The sequence below is a fragment of the Anomaloglossus baeobatrachus genome, chromosome 9, assembly GCF_048569485.1.
Source record: "Anomaloglossus baeobatrachus isolate aAnoBae1 chromosome 9, aAnoBae1.hap1, whole genome shotgun sequence".
NCBI classification, from domain to species: domain Eukaryota; kingdom Metazoa; phylum Chordata; class Amphibia; order Anura; family Aromobatidae; genus Anomaloglossus; species Anomaloglossus baeobatrachus.
Window position 1 is genome coordinate 17,371,662 of NC_134361.1, and position 21,637 is coordinate 17,393,298.

The window sequence follows — 21,637 nt, forward strand, 5'->3', positions numbered from 1 at the left end:
GTGTAGCTTGGGGTCCTTTACTCTCTCCCTGCCATATTTATGTGTAGCTTGGGTTCCTTTACTCTCTTCCTGCCATTTATGTGTAGCTTGGGTTCCTTTACTCTCTTCCTGCCATTTATGTGTAACTTGGGGTCCTTTACTCTCTTCCTGCCATTTATGTGTAGCTTGGAGTCCTTTACTCTCTCCCTGCCATATTTATGTGTGGCTTGGTTTCCTTTACTCTCTCCCAGCCCTTTATGTGTAGCTTAGGTTCCTTTACTCTCTTCCTGCCCTTTATGTGTAGCTTGGAGTCCTTTATGCTCTCCCTGCCCTTTATGTGTAGCTTAGGTTCCTTTACTCTCTCCCTGCCCTTTATGTGTGGCTTGGAAATCACTAAAGTACATAAAAAATAAAGTAAAAGAAGAAAGAAGACATGCCAGTGTTTGTTTTTGCTGAATTTGTAATTATCCAAACAGCAAAATTCTTTATCCCACAAAGTAAAAAGAATTTCCGCGCCCACGATGAGGAGACGCCGCGCTCCAGACACAGGGTTATTCCTTATGCGGCCGGTGTTGTCCGGTGGGAGATCACAGTGTCCGCCATCAGGGTTTGGGGCGCTGTTTTTGTGGCTTTCGCTGTTTTCCCGCTGAGAACTCGTGCGTCTCCGCAGCATAAACTGATATTCTGCAGATAGGAAACGCTGCGATGCTCCGTCTACGCTGCGCTGGTCGTCTACGCTGCGCTGGTCGTCTACGCTGGTCATCTACGCTGTGCTGGTCATCTACGCTGTGCTGCTCCGTCTACGCTGCGCTGGTCATCTACGCTGCGCTGGTCGTCTACGCTGTGCTGCTCCGTCTACGCTGCGCTGGTCGTCTACACTGTGCTGGTCGTCTACGCTGCGCTGGTCATCTACGCTGCGCTGGTCGTCTACGCTGCGCTGGTCATCTACGCTGTGCTGCTCCGTCTACGCTGCGCTGGTCATCTACGCTGTGCTGGTCGTCTACGCTGCGCTGGTCGTCTACGCTGCGCTGGTCGTCTACGCTGCGCTGGTCGTCTACGCTGTGCTGCTCCGTCTACGCTGCGCTGGTCCGTCTACGCTGCTCCGTCTACGCTGCGCTGGTCGTCTACGCTGCGCTGGTCTACGCTGCGCTGGTCGTCTACGCTGCGCTGGTCTACACTGTGCTGCTCCGTCTACGCTGCGCTGCTCCGTCTACGCTGCGCTGGTGTCGTCTACGCTGCGCTGGTCGTCTACGCTGCGCTGGTCGTCTACGCTGCGCTGGTCGTCTATGCTGCGGGGATTCCTATAACTCCATCCACGGCACTCGTCAGCACCAGAAGCAGCGATCCTGGGAACGCGCAGTAAGGCTGTGTGCGCACGCTGCGGTTTTTAAAGTTTATTTCATGAGTTTTATGCAAATTAAAAGCTGCTTTTCCAGTAGCCGCAAAATCTGCGATTTCAGAAATCACAGACACATTTGTTTATTTTTTCCTACTGAAATGAAAACTGCTGCATTTGTAATAAGCAGAACGTCCGTTTTTGCGGCTTTTTTTTCACCACTGACCTTGATGAGTGTGAATAGCACCATAAGCTTTTTTTTTTTACTACCAAGCAAGTTTTCCTGCACTAAAGAAAAAAGCAGCAACAAAACGACGTGTGATGTGAACGCAGCCTACAAATGTCAAAGTGACGGCATTAAAATCTAACACATTTCACTGACAAGTGGCAGAAAACCCATCATCTGCTGTTCTTACAATTCGTGTTTTGGGCATTTCCGGTGACTACCGGGCAGCACCACGACAAGCCCCGAGTCCGGCCTGACCCTCTGGGGAATACTGGGAGGTGCGGCGGTCTGCAGGACGCAGGGCGCGATGGGACTTGTAGTCCACTGGTGGCTCTCCCGTTCCAGTATTGAGGAGATGGGGCAGGATCAGGACTACGAGTCCCGGCATCCTGTGCGCCGGCCCCACCTGTGGCTGCGGACATACCTGCGTGTCCTGGAATGTGGGGGCGGGGCCTGCGCCGAGACTTCGCCAAGTAACGAGAGAGGAGAAAAGTCCCCGAAAGTGCAAAGAGGGGGGCAGCGGCCGGAGGCAGGTGAGAGGGACCCCGGGGCTGTGTGACCGGGGGGAAACACTCTGCAGAAGGGTGGCGTGCGAGGGGAATGCTCTGCAGGGAAGTGTGTGCGTGGGGAGAATGCACTGCAGGAGGGTGTTGGGGTATGTCCTGTATCCCCCCCTCCGCTCTGTGTATCTGAACCCCCTGCCCTCTCCCTACTCCCCCCAAACACCTTTGCTCCCCTGGCTCCCCTATGGCTCTCCTCCCCACCCCCCCCCAAGCTCCCTTGGCTCCCCTTCTCCCCTATGTCTTTCCCCCCCATGTCTTTCCCCCCCAAACCCCCTTGTCTCTCCTGTCTCCCCCCCCCCCTTCCCCGAACCCCCTTGGCTCCTCTCTCCCCTCCGAACCCCCTTGGCTCCCCTTCTCCCCTATGTCCGAAACCCCCTTGTCTCTGCTGTCTCTTCCTGCTCCCCCAAACCCCCTTGGCTCCCCTATATCTCTCTCCCCCCCCTGAACCCCCGTTGCTTCCCTATGTCTCCCCCCCTCAGGTCCCCTGTGTCTCTTCCCCCCCCCTCCCCTCCCGAAACCCCCTTGGCTCCGCTGACTCTTCCCCCCCCCCAACCCCCTTGGCTCCGCTGTCTCTTCCCCCCCCAACCCCCTTGGCTCCGCTGTCTCTTCTCCCCAACCCCCTTGGCTCCGCTGTCTCTTCTCCCCAACCCCCTTGGCTCTGCTGTCTCTTCTCCCCAACCCCCTTGGCTCCGCTGTCTCTTCTCCCCAACCCCCTTGGCTCCGCTGTCTCTTCTCCCCAACCCCCTTGGCTCCGCTGTCTCTTCTCCCCAACCCCCTTGGCTCCGCTGTCTCTTCTCCCCAACCCCCTTGGCTCTGCTGTCTCTTCTCTCCCCCCCAACCCCCTTGGCTCTGCTGTCTCTTCTCTCCCCCCCAACCCCCTTGGCTCTGCTGTCTCTTCTCTCCCCCCCAACCCCCTTGGCTCTGCTGTCTCTTCTCTCCCCCCCAACCCCCTTGGCTCTGCTGTCTCTTCTCTCCCCCCCAACCCCCTTGGCTCTGCTGTCTCTTCTCTCCCCCCCAACCCCCTTGGCTCTGCTGTCTCTTCTCTCCCCCCCCAACCCCCTTGGCTCTGCTGTCTCTTCTCTCCCCCCCAACCCCCTTGGCTCTGCTGTCTCTTCTCTCCCCCCCAACCCCCTTGGCTCTGCTGTCTCTTCTCTCCCCCCCAACCCCCTTGGCTCTGCTGTCTCTTCTCTCCCCCCCAACCCCCTTGGCTCTGCTGTCTCTTCTCTCCCCCCCAACCCCCTTGGCTCTGCTGTCTCTTCTCTCCCCCCCAACCCCCTTGGCTCTGCTGTCTCTTCTCTCCCCCCCAACCCCCTTGGCTCTGCTGTCTCTTCTCTCCCCCCCAACCCCCTTGGCTCTGCTGTCTCTTCTCTCCCCCCCAACCCCCTTGGCTCTGCTGTCTCTTCTCTCCCCCCCAACCCCCTTGGCTCTGCTGTCTCTTCTCTCCCCCCCAACCCCCTTGGCTCTGCTGTCTCTTCTCTCCCCCCCAACCCCCTTGGCTCTGCTGTCTCTTCTCTCCCCCCCAACCCCCTTGGCTCTGCTGTCTCTTCTCTCCCCCCCAACCCCCTTGGCTCCGCTGTCTCTACTCCCCCCCCCCCCCCCCCCCCCCCAACCCCCTTGGCTCCGCTGTCTCTTCTCCCCCCCCCCCAACCCCCTTGGCTCCGCTGTCTCTTCTCCCCCCCCCCAACCCCCTTGGCTCCGCTGTCTCTTCTCCCCCCCCCCAACCCCCTTGGCTCCGCTGTCTCTTCTCCCCCCCCAACCCCCTTGGCTCCGCTGTCTCTTCCCCCCCCCCCCCCAACCCCCTTGGCTCCGCTGTCTCTTCCCCCCCCCCCCCCAACCCCCTTGGCTCCGCTGTCTCTTCTCCCCCCCCCCCCCCCAACCCCCTTTGGCTCCGCTGTCTCTTCTCCCCCCCCCCCCCCAACCCCCTTTGGCTCCGCTGTCTCTTCTCCCCCCCCCCCCAACCCCCTTTGGCTCCGCTGTCTCTTCTCCCCCCCCCCCCCAACCCCCTTTGGCTCCGCTGTCTCTTCTCCCCCCCCCCCCAACCCCCTTGGCTCCGCTGTCTCTTCTCCCCCCCCCCCCAACCCCCTTGGCTCCGCTGTCTCTTCTCCCCCCCCCCCCCCAACCCCCTTGGCTCCGCTGTCTCTTCTCCCCCCCCCAACCCCCTTGGCTCCGCTGTCTCTTCCCCCCCCCCCCCCCCAACCCCCTTGGCTCCGCTGTCTCTTCTCCCCCCCCAACCCCCTTGGCTCCGCTGTCTCTTCTCCCCCCCCCCCCAACCCCCTTGGCTCCGCTGTCTCTTCTCCCCCCCCCCCCCAACCCCCTTGGCTCCGCTGTCTCTTCTCCCCCCCCCCCCAACCCCCTTGGCTCCGCTGTCTCTTCTCCCCCCCCCCCCCCAACCCCCTTGGCTCCGCTGTCTCTTCTCCCCCCCCCCCCCCAACCCCCTTGGCTCCGCTGTCTCTTCTCCCCCCCCCCCCAACCCCCTTGGCTCCCCTTCTCCCCTATGTCTTCCCCAGGGACCCCCCTTGTCTCTCGTGTCCTCCCCTCCCCCCAACCCCCTTGGCTCCCCTATGTGGCTTCCCGCGAACCCCCTTGGCTCCCCTATGTGGCTTCCCGCGAACCCCCTTGGCTCCCCTATGTGGCTTCCCGCGAACCCCCTTGGCTCCCCTATGTGGCTTCCCGCGAACCCCCTTGGCTCCCCTATGTGGCTTCCCGCGAACCCCCTTGGCTCCCCTATGTGGCTTCCCGCGAACCCCCTTGGCTTCCCCCCCCCCCCCCCCGAACCCCCTTGGCAATTCCCCCCCCCCCCGGACCCCCTTGTCAATTCCCCCCCCTCCCCGAACCCCCTTGGCTTCCCCCCCCCCCCCGAACCCCCTTGGCTCCCCCCCCCCCCCCCCTGTCTCTCCCTCGACGAATCATCTTGGCTCCCCTTGCTTACCCGCCCCTTCCCCCCCCGAACCCCCCTTCCCTTCTCCCCTTGGCTCCCCTATTTCTCCCCCAGAACACATTTGGCTCCCCTGTGTCTTCCTCAAACCCCCTTGGTTCCCCCCAAATCCCCTTTGCTCTCCTGTGCCTCCCCTCGAACACCCTGTGCCTCCCATGTGACTCCACCTGAACCCCCTTGGCTCCCCTATGCCCCCTGGGAACCTCTTGGGTTCCCCCTATCCTCCCCACCCAGAACCCTCTATGCTCCCTCCCCCCCCCTATCCTCCCCACCCCCCACAAGAGGCCTGAAGGCTGGGGAAGTGCTGCTCCCCCACAAGAGGCCTGAAGGCTGGGGAAGTGCTGCTCCCCCACAAGAGGCCTGAAGGCTGGGGAAGTGCTGACCCTCCCCACCTCCCCCACAAGAGGCCTGAAGGCTACAAAGTATTTATTGTAAAATTTATATTGGGTTTAGGAGGCAAAAAAGGAAAAATCATAAGCGATAGTGATGGAGCCTAGGTCAGATAAGACCCCCAAACCTATTGGTCTCTGTCTGTATGGAGTATGGGGTTAGGGGATTATTACCGTCAGTAGGGAGCGTCCTGTGCGTTGCATATCGCTGTGCGGGTGAGAGTTTTATATGTGTCCTTGGTGCGGGACGTGTGAGGGATTTGGGGGGGGGGGGCAGTTTATGTGGATTCCTATAATCTGAGGCACCGCTCTCGATGTCATTATATAACTCCGGGATCCGGCCTGTGTCTGGCTGTTATGCAACAGTTTCTATGTATAAAACCAGATTGTGGCCTCTCCCCAGTGATGTCAGGAGCCAAGGACTGACGTGTATGCGCTCCACAAGATGCAGTCCTGTGTAACATGGATAATGTAGGTAGTAAATGTCACCTGCAGTCCTATGTAACACCACAGATAACAGTAATATCTCTCAGTACAGATAATGTAGTAGATGTCACCTGCAGTCCTATGTAACACCACAGATAACACAGTGATATCTCTCTGAGTACAGATAATGTAGTAGATGTCACCTGCAGTCCTATGTAACACCACAGATAACACAGGGATACCTCTCAGTACAGATAATGTAGTAGATGTCACCTGCAGTCCTATGTAACCCCACAGATAACACAGGGATACCTCTGAGTACAGATAATGTAGATGTCACCTGCAGTCCTATGTAACCCCACAGATAACACAGGGATACCTCTGAGTACAGATAATGTAGTGATGTCACCTGCAGTCCCATGTAACACCCCAGATATCAGATTAATAGGCTATGGTTCATTGTGGCAGGTGACGTTCTCCACTCTGCTACATCTGTATGTCTCTGTTTGGCGGTGTGTTGCTACGTGTGTGGATGTCTCAACCTCCTCTTTGGCTCCTCCCTCTCCCAGTTTATATTTCGCCCCAGTTTGGCACCTTCCCATCCAGACCAGTACATCATGGTGCAGACAAGGCAGCGACCGAAACTTGCACGATTTGGGAGTGAGGCGTCATTATTCAGAGGGAAGAACCTGCGCAGCCGTGTATGGTGGGTGCACAGAGGACACGGAGCTATGGGTACAGGGGGCAGCGGGGGATGGCTGGGGGGTGTATGGAGGCCTCCTGGGCTGATCAGTACTGCAGGATGAAATGTGGGGGGTGTATAGAGGGCTGGGGGTGTTTGTGATCAGTAGTGGGTGAGGAGCTTTGGTGGTGTGTGGAGGACGAGTGTTGGTCACTAGGATTCGGCCTCAGGTCTGTTAGAAGCTTTTCCCAATGTTATAGATCTTATCGGCCTCGAGATAAAAGATGGAGGACAGAAGAACGGTTCATGACTTTGTCTCCACAACATTGATAAACCTGCACAGTTAGGACTGCGCTGTCCCATACAGGGCGCTACCACAAGTGTTTTGTTGTTTTTTTTTTTTTTTTGTTTTTTTGTTTTTTGTTTTTTTTTACAGTGGGTTCCTATGGTGGACACGTGCCTTGGCATCTATCTATTCTATACACACAGTGGCCAGACGGGCAGTGTGACGGGTCAGTCATGTGTGGACAGGGACTTACAAGTGTATCTCAATAAGTTAGAATATCATCAAAAAGTTAATTAATCACATATATTTTATTATATAGAGAGAGTCATTACACACAGAGGCTTCTATTCCTATATATTATATAGAGTCATTACACACAGAGGGATCTATTCCTATATATTATATAGTCATTACACACAGAGGGATCTATTCCTATATATTATATAGAGTCATTACACACAGAGGCTTCTATTCCTATATATTATATAGAGTCATTACACACACAGGGATCTATTCCTATATATTATATATAGTCATTACACACACAGGGATCTATTCCTATATATTATATATAGTCATTACACACAGAGGGATCTATTCCTATATATTATATATAGTCATTACACACAGAGGGATCTATTCCTATATATTATATATAGTCATTACACACAGAGGGATCTATTCCTATATATTATATAGTAATTACACACAGAGGCTTCTATTCCTATATATTATATAGTCATTACACACAGAGGGATCTATTCCTATATATTATATAGTCATTACACACAGAGGGATCTATTCCTATATATTATATAGTCATTACACACAGAGGGATCTATTCCTATATATTATATAGTCATTACACACAGAGGGATCTATTTCACATGTTTATTTCTGATAATGTTGATGATTATGGCTTACAGCCAATGAAAACGCCTATACTCATTATCTCAGAAAATTAGGATATTTTCTAGAAGACCAACTAAAAAAATGATGTTACACTCAGAAATGTTGGTGCCTACTGAAAAGTCTGTGCAGTAAATGCCTAAATACTTGGTTGGGGCTCAATTACTGCATCAATGCGGCAGTGTGGCATGGAGGCGATGAGCCTGTGGCACTGCTGAGGTGTTATGGAGGCCCAGGTTGCTTTGATCGTAGTCTTCAGCTCGTCTGCATTGTCGGCTCTGCTGTCTCTCATAGATTCTCTATGGGGTTTAGGTCAGGTGAGTTTGCTGCCAATCAAGCACAGGGATACTGTGGTTAGTAAACCAGGTATTGGTACTTTTGGCAGTGTGGACAGGGGCCCAAGTCCTGCTGGAAAATGACATTTCCATCTCCAGAAAGCTTGTCGGCAGAGGAGGCATGAAGTGCTGTAATGTTTCCTTGTAGACGGCTGCGCTGACTTTGGTCTTGATAATACACAGTGGAGCTACACCAGCAGATGACATGGCTCCCCAAACCATCACTGATTGTGGAGGCCTCACACTAGACCTCAGCAGCTTGGATTGTGGCCTCCGCTCTTCCTCCAGACTCTGGGACCCGCGATTTCCAAATGATATGGAAAATTTACTCTCATCTGAAAACAACACCTTGTACCACTGAGAACAGTCCAGGTCTTTTCTCCTTGGCCCAGGTAAGACGCTTCTGGTGTTGTCTATTGGTCATGAGTGGTGACACAAGGAATGTGACACTTGTAGCCCATGTCCTGGATACGTCTGTGTGCGGTGGCTCTTGAAGCACTGACTTCAGCAGAGTTCACTCCTTGTGAATCTCCCCCAAATTTTTGAATGGCCTTTTCTTAACAATCCTCAAGGCTGCAGTTATCCTGGTTGCTTGTGCACCTTTTTCTACAACACTTTTTCCTTCCACTCAACTCTCCATTAATATGCTTGGATACAACACTCTGTGAGCAACCGGCTTCTTTAGCAATGACCTTTTGTGGCCCTCCTTGTGGAGTGTGTCAATGACTGCCTTCTGGACATCTGTTAAATTAGCAGTCTTCCCTGTGATTGTGTAGCCTACTGACCCAGACTAAGGGAGCATTTTAAACGCTTAGGAAAACTTTGCAGGTGTTTTCTGGTAATTATTCTAATTTTCTGAAATAATGATTTCTGGGTTTTCAATGGCTGTAAGTCATAATCAACATTAACAGAAATAAACACGTGAAATAGATCCCTCTGTGTGTAATGACTCTATATAATATATAGGAATAGATCCCTCTGTGTGTAATGACTCTATATAATATATAGGAATAGATCCCTCTGTGTGTAATGACTATATAATGTTTCACTTTTTGTATTGAATTACTGATATAACTTTTTGATGATATTCTAATTTGTTGAGGTGCACTTGTATATGGTTTATTATATTCTTCAACCAAAGGGGGTCTCAGGGCAGAAGTGTGCAGTGCACATGTTTTACAGTAGGTGTCAGTGTGCAGTGCACCTATACTCTATGGTAGGTGGCGGTGTGCGGTGCACCTATACTCTATGGTAGGTGGCGGTGTGCGGTGCACCTATACTCTATGGTAGGTGGCGGTGTGCGGTGCACCTATACTCTATGGTAGGTGGCGGTGTGCGGTGCACCTATACTCTATGGTAGGTGGCGGTGTGCGGTGCACCTATACTCTATGGTAGGTGGCGGTGTGCGGTGCACCTATACTCTATGGTAGGTGGCGGTGTGCGGTGCACCTATACTCTATGGTAGGTGGCGGTGTGCGGTGCACCTATACTCTATGGTAGGTGGCGGTGTGCGGTGCACCTATACTCTATGGTAGGTGGCGGTGTGCGGTGCACCTATACTCTATGGTAGGTGGCGGTGTGCGGTGCACCTATACTCTACGGTAGGTGGCGGTGTGCGGTGCACCTATACTCTATGGTAGGTGGCGGTGTGCGGTGCACCTATACTCTACGGTAGGTGGCGGTGTGACTGTTGGTCATAGTTAAACGCCCCTGGAGTTTTCTGATTTATCATAAACGTGGGGTGACCGGACCGCTGCCCCTGGTCATGTGCCTTCGGGTGCAGACTGTGTGTAATGTCATGTCCAGATGGTATTATAGGTAACGAGATCCCAGAATTACCCCACTTATCTTATGGGGTCTCTGTGCAGTAAATCTGAAATGTGTTCTCCACTTGTGGGTTATGGCCAATCTGGGTGTATGTAGCATTTACAGACTACAACCGCCATACAGTTACTGATAAAATACTGGTATATATATTGACGCCACACAATGAGCAGTTACCACCGCAGTGACCGACAAATACCACTATGCTGATCATTAAGAAAGCACTACTAAGGTCAATGTAAGCCCCATACAGTGAATATACAATATAATGGTCATAGACAGGCAATGTGTACACTGTACAGCTACAGCCAGTGACTCAGTCGGTCTCTGATCGTAGTCATGGATTTTTCATTTTCTTCTCTGTGGCCCAGACGGCCGATATGACTTTCAATTCGTGACTCGTCCCTGTAGAGTGTAGACACCAGACACATACATTGTAATGGTGCCTCTCTGTGCCTCCATATAGTAATGCTAACCCCCATTGTGCCTCCATACAGTAATGCTAACCCCCATTGTGCCTCCATACAGTAATACTGGACCCACTCCCTTTGTGCCTCCATATAGTAATACTGCAGTGCCCCCCCCCATTGTGCCTCCATATAGTAATACTACCCCCCCATTGTCCCTCCATATAGTAATACTGCCCCCCCATTGTGCCTCCATATAGTAATACTACCTCCCCCATTGTGCCTCCATATAGTAATACTACCCCCCCATTGTGCCCCCATATAGTAATACTGCCCCCCCCATGTGCCTCTGTACAGTATCTCCTCCTTAGGCTATTTGCGCATGTTGCCTTTTTTGTGACCACAAAGTTGCAGCGTTTTTATGCGTTTTTGGCCGCTAAAAAACGCGCAAATCCACCCACAGTAAAAAAAAAAAAGCAGCAAAAAACGCATGCGTTCTTGTTGCTGCGTTTTTTCTAATGCATTGCGTGGGTGAAACGCTGGCAAAAACGCAGAAATAACTGACATGTTGCATATTTGTGGTCACCACAAAAACTCACCTGAAACAAAACTGCACTGTGCGGACAGCAAAAATGAACACTCGTAGGCTTTGCTGGGGAAGGAAAATCGTGCAGTTTTTAGACCAAAAACGCACTGTGCGCACATGGCCTTAAATTCTCCCCTCACGCTAACACGCTCTGCTCTGCCACAGTTATTGATCCTGAGAACGCTGATACTGTATAAGTAACGCGGACCACTGCCGGTTTGGCCTATTTGGCATCTGTCTGATATGGGGGGGGGGTGTTGGGAGTCTGTGCAGTGCCCCCAGTGCTGCGGATGAGGACTCCTCTACCCTTTATCTGCTGCCATCAGAAAGCTCCACGTACAAGGAAGATACCAACTTCTCACCGGAGACGAGGTGTCATCCCTGTATCCCTGACCCAAATATCTTCCCGATTACATATCATGTACTATTACAGGAAGCGGCCATTATAGCGTCACTCCTCCACTGGTGGTTTTCCACTGGTGTCGCCGCTCGCTGGTCCTCAGACGTTGTTGGGTGCGGTCATCCTGCCACTAATGGCCAGATATTAGGACTTTGTGGTGAGCAACCATGATGCCAAGGAGGAAGCCGGGCTCTTTTATGTGCTGCCAAGGAGGAAGATGATACCAGCTTATTACATCAGAGCGATTCCCGCAGTGTAACCCTGACCCAATTATCTGCTCATTACATAATGGGTGTTTACAGCTGCACCGCAGGGGTGTCTGAAGTACCCCATACCCATATGTTCACATTTCCATTGTTTAGGATAGTCACAATCTGTCGCTCTGATAAACAACGCAATCCGTTTGGCAGATTACATTGTTTCTCATAGACTTGCATGAGCGGCGGATTGTGACTGATGACCATGTGTTGCATCCGCCGCGCGGGGCATCAGTCTTTGACTGACCTGACTGACCTGACTGACCTGACTGACCTGACTGACCTGACTGACCTGACTGACCTGACTGACCTGACTGACCTGACTGACCTGACTGACCTGACTGACCTGACTGACCTGACTGACCTGACTGACCTGACTGACCTGACTGACCTGACTGACCTGACTGACCTGACTGACCTGACTGACCCTGACTGACCTGTCTGTCTGACGGGACGCAGCATGCAACTTTTGTTGCGGCAAAAAAAAAGCACCCCGCAGGATTCCATTGGAATCAGTCAGGAGGCATAATGTATAGCGGGCTTTACACGCTGCGATCTCGCTAGCGATTGTTCCCGCCCCCGTCGGTTGTGCGACACTGCCTTTCTAAGGGAGCGGGTCATGCGATGTCACAGCGACGTCACACGGCAGCGGTCCAATAGAAGCGGAGGGGCGGAGATGAGCGGGACGTAAACATCCCGCCCACCTCCATCCTTCCGCATTGGCGGTGGAGGCAGGTAAGGAGATGTTCCTGCGATGTCACACACAGCGATGTCTGGTGCCACAGGAACAAGGAACAACCGCTAATTAGAAAAGAATGATTTTTTTTGTTTTAGGACGACCTCTCCGCAGCAAACTATTTTGCCTGCTTTTGCGATCGTTTTAGGTCGCACATAAGTCACACACTGCGATATCGTTAATAACGCGGGATGTGCGTCACAAACAACGTGACCCCAACAAATCATTAACGATATCGTAGCGTGTAAAGCCCGCTTAAGTCTATGGTGCAGGATTCCGGTATCCTGCGTCACGTGACTGATTCCAGTGCAGGAATCCGTCACGTTATACTGAGCATGCCCAGCAGAACGTCCGAAATCCTGTAAAATCAGTCCTCTCTTCCCCCTCCCCCACCCCCCACAGGTTTTAAACTGAAGTTATTGCACCAACGGAATTTTTTCTTTGTGAACAATTCCATGCATTTCATGTCACACGTCGTACATTGCATCAGTCCCATGCATCAAGCACCGCATGAGACTGATGCAAAAAAGAAATGTGAACATAACTTTAGGCTACTTTCCCACTTGCGTTCAGCGGAGTCTGTCACTATGGAGAATAGCGCAGTCCGTTAACGCACTGCGCTATTCTCCATAGACTTGTATTGACGACGCACTGTAACGCAAGTGTCAGCGTTGCATCCGCTCGACGACGCAGCGTTGTTGTTTTAACGCTGCATTGGGTGGAAGAAACGCAGCATGTAAGGTTTTTTTGAGCAGCGCAATCCGTAGGATTTCACTGCGCATGCGTGGGTTTTGTTTTTTATTTTTGTTTTTTTTTTTTAAAATCACAAACTTTTTGTCTCTTGGCGGCTGAACGTTCAGCTGAGCGCCCGCCCGCCGGCTAAAATATTATAAATTGTAAAATGTAGACATTAGATTGTGCGCTCCAGGGTCCAGGATGATGGGAGTGATAGTCTATGTGCGCACAGTGCGTTTTTCGCGGCGTTTTTCGGGTGCGTTTTTGGCCTCAAAACTGCATGACTTTGCTTCCCCAGCAAAGTCTGAGTTTTCATTTTTGCTGTCCGCACATAACTTTTTTTTTTTTTTTTTTCAAAATGCGTTTTTGAGATTAAAAAAAAAATGGACATGTCAATTCTTTCCTACGTTTTTCTGCATTTTCCCCTCATGCAATGCATTGGAAAAACGCAGCAGAAAACGCACCAAATCGCGGTAAAAACGCATGCGTTTTTTGCCGCGGGTGCGTTTTTGTGTGTAGCAGCCAAAACGCACAAACGCAGCGTCAAAAAAACGCAACGTGTGCACATAGCCATACATTGTCTGGGTGAGATGTGGAGATTTGATTGTCCGCTCCTGGGGTCGGTGTATCTCGATTCTCCTCTTCGCTCTGCAGTCTTTTTGTGAGCTGTTTGTGTGTTTACCGCCACTCCCTTTAGCCCCTGGGGTAAGAATCCACCTCCATACTGTCCCGGCCAGGTTCACATGAATCTGCCACATTCCTGGCGTCTGTCTCCCCGCCCCGAGACTGACTCACTCTGCACTTGATATTGTTCCTCCCTCCTCTTGGCTCAGACACTATCACCTCGGATTTGGCTCATGCACCCTCCCTCTGCTTGCATCTCCGCTTTACCTCTTCTCTAATGGAAGTTCTTCTTCCTAGGACCAAGCTGCTCGGCTGGAGGGACAGGGTCTTCAAGATGGCGGGCGACAACGTCAAGTCTGCGCACTCCCTCCTGGACCTGGACTTCCAGTGTAAGTGATGACCTTCAAATACAAACCCCAGCAGATGCAGAGCTTAACTCTGCAGACTAAGCTATAAAAACCTGCGCAGGCTGCTGCAGAGGGCTCTGTAGGACCCCCTGCAGGCTGTATATATAGGGCTCTATAGGATTGGGCGCAGGCTTTATATACAGTGCTTTGTAGGACCCGCTGCAGGCTGTATATATAGGGCTCTACAGGATTGGGCGCAGGCTATGTATACAGTGACCTGTAGGACCCGCTGCAGGCTGTATAGAGATGGCTCTGTAGGACTTGCCGCAGGCTGTATAGAGAACGCTCTGTAGGACCTGCTGCAGGCTGTATATATAGGGCTCTACAGGATTGGGCACAGGCTGTATATACAGTGCTCTGTAGGACCCGCCGCATGCTGTATAGAGAAGGTTCTGTAGGACCCGCCGCATGCTGTATAGAGAAGGTTCTGTAGGACCCGCCGCAGGCTGTATATACAGGGCTCTGTAGGACCCGCCGCAGGCTGTATATACAGGGCTCTGTAGGACCCGCCGCAGGCTGTATATACAGGGCTCTGTAGGACCCGCCGCAGGCTGTGTGTAGAGGGCTACTCTGTAGGAGCCGGCGCAGCCTGTGTGTAGAGGGCTGCTCTGTAGGAGCCGGCGCAGCCTGTGTGTAGAGGGCTACTCTGTAGGAGCCGGCGCAGCCTGTGTGTAGAGGGCTACTCTGTAGGAGCCGGCGCAGACTTATAAAGCAATGTATACAGTTGTGTACATGATTTGCGTTGTATGGATTCCCAGTGTATAAGGTGATGCATAGGCTTATGGATAGGCTAGGATGCTATATACATCTGTGCCTGGGTTGTGGACACCGTGTTGTATATGGTCTTACAAATGGTTGTGTATAAGGTGCTGTTTATGGACTAGATGGTTGCTATATAAAGGACTATATACAGAGGCACATAGCAGTGTATATGGAGCAGTATAGAGCCCGGTATGTTGTGTATGGGGTGATCGATAAGCTCATTATAGGGGTCTGGGCACCTCATACACTGTCTATAGGGTTTGTCATGAGCAGCGATATAATAAATACAGATGATTGCAGGGTGGAGTATTTGTGCAGGGATGGGACCGGCACATTGGGCAACACAGATACTGAGCAGATCCCTCCCGTCCACCCCATGTACAGTCATGTGCCCAGAGATTGCAGAGGAGTCTCCCCCACTTTTAATTCTTAATTATCTCCTTTCATTTGATCACATAACCTGGTGCCAGCTACTCTGGGGGAGGGGAGACGTTTACCTGCGCTAGCATCTAATATGAGAAGAATGAGGACAGGAAGTGTTGTCATGTGGACACAGGCTGAGAATCAGGACCCTCATCATTTGGAGATGATACTCAGTACAGGACCTTGGGAGGGAGCCAGTAAAGTGCATTGTGGGTAGGAGGTTCAGCCTATGTTTCGGGCTGCCGAGGCTGCTCTTGCCACAATTACTACCAGATGAGGCTTTGGCCGCAGTGCCAGTACTCTGCCCGTAGCCTTGAGGGTGAGACGTCTTGGCCGGCTCAGGTTTCTGGCTTGTGTGGGTTGATGGAGCTGTGGTTATTGGGGAAGGTCCTCTGCAGATTTTCCCCCTCGTTGTTGATGATGGGTTGTGTTCTTTCTTTGCAGCTTTGGCAGCTCAGGAGCTGAATATAAAACAGATGGAGCTGGACTCGGCCACAGCCAAACTGGATGAACTGAGATTGGAACTGGAGAGGGGGAAGTCGTCCAATATCCCCAGCAAGGTGGAGGTACGATGAATAGCTGGAGCATCGGCCTGCGTGTCGTTGGGCGCCCTCTAAGGCTGCAGCCTCATTGACCAGTGGGTCTGGTTTATCTGATGGATCGGCAGGAAACACGACCACAGAGGTCTAACCCTTGATCGGTCTCTCCGTAGGTCACAGAAGCTTCCAGTTATCAGAATGTCAATCCCACCCTGTCTCCAGCCCTGATCCGCCGGTCTGTGTCATCACAGAGCCCAACATCAGTCAGCCTGACATCACCTCTGAATCTGAACCGGTCCAGACAAGAGTCTTCCCTGACAGCCCCGATGCATCCGTCATTGACCATAAACTCCACATCCACGGTGCCCTCCATGTCCTTCAGTTCATCACCAAACTTTACACGCAGGTCCTCGCCTTCTGATAGTATCGAACCCTATATGACTGTCCCATCCCGACCATCCTGGGGTCGGCCCTCCTCTCCCCGTCTCCAGTATTATGAACGCCCAGCATCGTCCACCACCTCTCGTCTGTCTTCTGGCTCCTATGATTATGGCTATGTGCCTAGGTCTGTCTCGCCTATCGCCGATGTACCGCCCATGGGCATGTATACAGAATGGGCTCCACCACAAAGACCCCCTCCAACCTACGAGACTCCACTAGGATTCTCCCAGCCTCGCTTCTCAGGTGACTAAAAAATGTGTTTACAACCTAATATGATTGGTTTCTTCCTCCTTAACTACAGTCAGATGGGAGTAGTAGTCTCTGATATCTTGGTCTCGGACAGAGCTCCTGCCAGTTTCGTAGCTACCGCAGTGATCAATTGGGGCAGGACGTCTTTCGGTTGGGTGTCTTAAGTTTGTGCTGTTCCCTCTACAGACGATGTCAGCTCTCTGCGCCGGCGCCCTCCTCACCAGCGCAGCTGGAATGAATCTGACCTGGACACCGTGTACGACAAGAAGACCATGCAAGATAGTAAGTGAGGCTTCATGGAAGGAGCTTGGACTGCAGCAGGATATTCTGTCCCCCTCATTTTTTTTATTTGCTCCCCACAGGGTCTGATCGAGCATCTCTAGGTGGAGTCCCCGTAGTGAAGGCTTGGAGGGAAACCAGCCTAGATCCGACCCCGGTAAAGAGCAAGGTGAGTTAAGAAATCGAGCAGAGGTAATGATCCAGCAGGGCTGGTGTAGGACCTTTTGCAACTATTCACGTTGAGTAACAGGTAATTCACACGTGTAGCTCTGGTGTAAGATGATCCCACCAGCCTGAGGCGTCCTCACATGTGATGGGATCTGGTTGGCAGATCAGCCTCAGGCCAGGCTGTCACCAGTCGGGTAACTAACAGACACTTGTGAGTAATTGTGTGCAGCGCCCTAAGGCTTGGTTGACACAGAATGTACTACTGAGAGAGGCCAAAATGTTCAGGTTATACAAAAATAGCTGCTTCTAGAAACATTGTGCAAAGTTAGGGAGGGGGAATCTCCCTGCAAAATAGTCATGTCGGCTTCACTCAGTGATGCGGGGTGGGAATCATACAAGAATGAAGATGCACAGGGTGAGGGCTGTGTGTAATGGAGGTGCTCAAATAAGGGTCCCATGTAGGTGATTAACTAATTAAATCTTCTCTCCCCTCAGGGCGATGTCTCGGTCTCCTCTACACTCCCTCGGGGTTACAAGTTCTCCTCCACAGACCGCGGTTCTCAGGGACCTGATCCTGGATGGAAGTCTGGAGCAGGAACCTTGCCACGGTCTCTTCCCTCTCAGCAGCCTATTTCACGCATTCCTGTCCCTCCTCCTGGAGGTCGAGGCCAGCCACACAGACCTCTGCCCCTCTCCATGATCTTCCGTCTACAGAATGCATTCTGGGAGCACCAGGCTCCACCTCAGATGTATTCATCTACTCCAATGAATTTTCCACCTGCAGCACCAGTGTCCATTCCTGTGGTACCTGAGATTCCCATTCCCGTGGCAACAGTTGTGACCCCACCTGCAAATGAAGAGGTCCCCCGGCCTCTAAGTCCCACTCGTCTTCAGCCGCAACTGCCACCATCATTAGCAGAGGTACAGAGGGTCCTGGAAGATATTCCTCGACCACTGAGGAGACGAGGATCTCAGGAGCACACTGCACAGGCACCACCTCTTCCTTCGGACCGACGGCAATACCGACAAATCATGGGACGACTCTTTGGAAAGGCGGCTCCTAAATCCTCTTCTGTTCCAGAACAGACAAAAACTGAGGAAAAACTTCATGGATCTGGAAGTAGAGCTGCTCCGTCCTTTGAGGAACAAGTTTTAGAGGCCGAGATTATCTCCAGAATGAAAACCATTCCTGAGGAGCCTAGGACTGAAGAAAAGCCTGAAGGCACCACCTACAAGCCTACCATTATTCCTGAGGACCCTGTCTGTATCATCCTGGAGGCATCGGAGTCCCGTGTGGGTGCTACAGCAGCAGAGGTGGAACTCAGTGTTCCAATTGTGGTCAGCGGAGGACAAAACTTGGTAAGAGAAGGTCTAATTAGAGCAAAGGCCAAGTTGGTTGCACAGATTGATAATGAACCCCTGACTTCTGCTTTGTTTTAGGAAATTCGTTCAGCTTTGAAAGGTCGTAATCCTCCACGAATGGCTCGACCCAGACGAGCCCGGCTGGACCCCCTTATTCTGCTTCTCGATGGAGCGCTAACTGGAGAGTTGGATGTGGTCACTCAGGCTCTGAGGGAGGTAGGCGTTGTGAACCAGAAGTGAGGGCAACAGAAATAGTTGGATTATATTTGATAGATATCTATATCTTGATTATACTTATGGGCACAGGACGTAAAGATGATGGTAGAGAAAATCGGATGGTGTTTCTGGGGCCTCTGCATCTGATCTTAGTGGTCTCTCCAGAGTCTGGTTAGTTGATTTATTGTAGGTCTAATGCCTTTGATTTGGACTTCACTTGGTACATTATGACTGGATATTTAGGAGCATTTGCGATGGACATCTCTTTGAATGGGTTTGCACCTGATAATCATCAGTTTCTCCTGAAAATCGTGCTAAAGCCTCTCCATATGTAGCAGTACTCATCCAACAACACACCAGTTAGGTAAATCTATTGGATAGTTCAATTTACTGAGCAGAACCGTCCATATACATTGGTGACTTCACCATCCTCTTCATGAGCTGATGACATTTACAATAGAAACTCCGGCACCTGGAGAAGATCCATCCATATTCCTTGGATAGTTTGATGTCATCTTCAATAGATCCATATACGTTGAAGGATCCACCATTGTCTTCTAAAGCAGTTACGTCCTTATATACTGGAGACTATATCATCATCTTCAGCACCAAAGCCGCCTTCGTAAATTAGAGACCTCATCATCATCATCATCCTCCTCCTCCTCCTCCTCCTCCTCCTCCTCCTCCTCCTCCTCCTCCTCCTAGAGAAAAATCTACCATTTACATAGGAGACTTCACCATTATTTTCTGGACCAGATTCATCTATATAAATCAGTCCACCACCATATTCTAGAGCTGATTTCAGCCATATACATTGCAAAATTTATCAACATACTCTTCAGAGCCAGATCAATCCGTAAACATTGGCAACTTCATATTCGGGAGCAAAACCGTTCATATACATTGGAGACTTTATCATCATCTTTAAAACCTGTCTACATATTTATTTCAGACTTCACTGTCTTCAGAAGGGGATCTCACCATGTGCACGTGTGACGTCCATGTTCAGTAGACCCTTCCATTTGTGTTTTTCCACCTCTGTTAGGTTGCAGTATCCAGTTCTGACTGTACGAGTATATTTGGCATCTGTAGCCCTTCTGGTTAGAATTTTTGTACACTGGTTCCTGTCCTTTTTACTGATTTTCCAGTTCCTATTGTCTTTTAGGTCAAAGATCCGAGTCAGCCGAATGAGGAGGGCATCACTGCTCTTCACAACGCCATCTGTGGGGCTAATTACCATATTGTTAACCTGCTCCTTAACAACAGTGCCAATGTCAATGCAGCAGACAGCCATGGATGGTAAGATGGGGGTATAGCCAAAATCAGAGGTGATGGGTCATTTAAAGTGAACAGGTGAAATAATGCTGATGAGTCTGTTCTCCTCAGGACTCCTCTTCACTGTGCCGCTTCCTGTAATGACCTCCAGATCTGTCATGTTCTGGTACGACACGGCGCCGCCATCTTTGCTACAACTTTCAGTGATGGCAGTTTAGCTGTGGATAAATGTGATCCCTACAGGGAAGGCTACAAAGAATGTCTCACCTACCTGACAGGTAAGACATCTGCCCCAGATCCTCTGCGGCTCCTCCATCCCTATGGATCATCCTCCACATGGATTTTTCTCTTCCTTCTCTCAGAGGTGGAGCATTGTATGGGAGAGACCCAGAGTGGAGTCGTCTATGCCTTGTGGGATTACACCGCGGAATTTGCCGATGAGCTGTCCGTACGTGAAGGAGACACTGTCACTGTTCTCAGAAAAGACGGGGAAGGCGGCAACTGGTGGTGGGCAGCGCTGTGTGGACGAGAGGGCTATGTGCCCCGCAACTACTTTGGGGTAAGCACCTAATAAGGATTCATTGCAACCAGCGCAGATTTAGAAATATGTGGTGGTAATGCAATGCTATCTGGTATATAAAGCTCTGACAATGTAGAACATCTGCAACTTTCAAATAGAAATGTCCTATTCAAACCTGCTGTGAATGGAAACCTTCCGGTAGAGATTCTTGTAGAGATTGAGGTGGTATCTTATGAGCACTCATTTTATAATGTAATATCACTGTGCTCCTCCGGGGTGGTACTATCAGCTGTCATTCACTGTTGTCTTCATTTTTCTATTGCAGATGTACCCGAGGCTTCGGCCACAACGCAGTCCGCTGTGAGAAGTTAGCAGAAGGTGTGTGTGTGTGTGTGTGTGTGTGTGTGTGTGTGTGTGTGTGTGTGTGTGTGTGTGTGTGTGTGTGTGTGTGTACAGCCAGCTGTGTGTTTGTCACTTTATCCCCTTTCCTCTTTTTAGAATTTGTACAAAAGGTCCTTTTTCTAATAAAATGACGAGCAGTGAAGGTTTCTCTCGTTCCAGTCAATTTTTTTTCACTTGTACATTTTGTGATTGTTCACACGACTGAAATAAATAACCCAAATCGCTGCATTTGAGGAGTTTGGTCTCTGATTTACCTAGTGCTGCTTCACCCCTGCATCTCATGAAGAGATTAAACCTCCTCATCCACGTAAACTGGGTGAGTCTCGGGTCACCATAATCTTTTAAACTGGAGCCTACACATCAGGGTCTTACAGCACAGACCCCATTATTGTGCTGACACATGAATATCACAGAGGGGACTGCTTCAGTGATTATACGGGGGCTATTGGTCTGGACGGTGCATAGCACAAGTGCCCTTGTGAGCTCAATCTGCTCATTCTGACCTGGAAGTAATGGTGTCTATGTGGTGCTCCCCTTTATAAACCTGTCATGAGTGTCTGGAGCTCTGTATAGAAAACCTAACACTTGTCTGCCATGCTCTACTCATACTCTGCAATAACATCATCTATATGGCGCTCCCGTCTTACACACGAAGGAAAAGTAATCTATAAAGAGCTGTCCATTATACACCCAAATGGTCGTCTAGGCCAAGCACCCTTCAGACCCAGAAAAAACGTCAAAAGCGTCTTCATGCACAAGTCAGAAACATAATCCATACCAAGAATCCCTCACACACCCATCAGAATGGTGATCTGTACTGAGCTTTCTTTATACACCTGTCAGAAGGGTCCTTTTCACCGTGGGTCCCCTCATATCTGTTTTGGTTACGATTATACCTGTTATGCCATGTTCACACGTTCAGTATTTTACAGCAGTACTTACAAGTGAAAATCAGGAGA

General features: G+C 50.9%; 1 protein-coding gene across 2 annotated transcripts; it reads left to right on the top strand.

Annotated features, from left to right (window-relative positions):
- Nucleotides 1-1,975: 1,975 nt before the first annotated feature.
- PPP1R13L (protein phosphatase 1 regulatory subunit 13 like) lies at nt 1,976-20,820 on the top strand. Of its 2 annotated transcripts, none has more exons than XM_075323110.1 (12): nt 1,976-2,074; nt 13,933-14,024; nt 15,672-15,793; nt 15,940-16,450; nt 16,643-16,738; nt 16,819-16,904; nt 17,399-18,262; nt 18,344-18,481; nt 19,647-19,780; nt 19,868-20,034; nt 20,119-20,315; nt 20,602-20,820. In XM_075323110.1, exons 2-12 carry the CDS (start codon nt 13,970-13,972, stop codon nt 20,638-20,640), a joined length of 2,409 nt encoding a protein of 802 aa, XP_075179225.1. In that variant the 5' UTR covers nt 1,976-2,074; nt 13,933-13,969; the 3' UTR covers nt 20,641-20,820. The 2 variants fall into 2 exon arrangements, with proteins under 2 accessions (XP_075179225.1, XP_075179226.1); XM_075323111.1 differs by lacking the exon at nt 1,976-2,074 and adding an exon at nt 6,455-6,560.
- The last annotated feature ends 817 nt before the right edge of the window (nt 20,821-21,637 follow it).

Coding starts and splice junctions, on each gene's coding strand:
- PPP1R13L (XM_075323111.1), top strand. CDS start 6,472: ATGGTGCAGACAAGGCAGCGACCGAAACTTGCACGATTTGGGAGTGAG. Junction 16,451..16,642: donor CTCCCAGCCTCGCTTCTCAG/GTGACTAAAAAA, acceptor TTCCCTCTACAG/ACGATGTCAGCTCTCTGCGC. Junction 20,035..20,118: donor ATGTCTCACCTACCTGACAG/GTAAGACATCTG, acceptor TCCTTCTCTCAG/AGGTGGAGCATTGTATGGGA.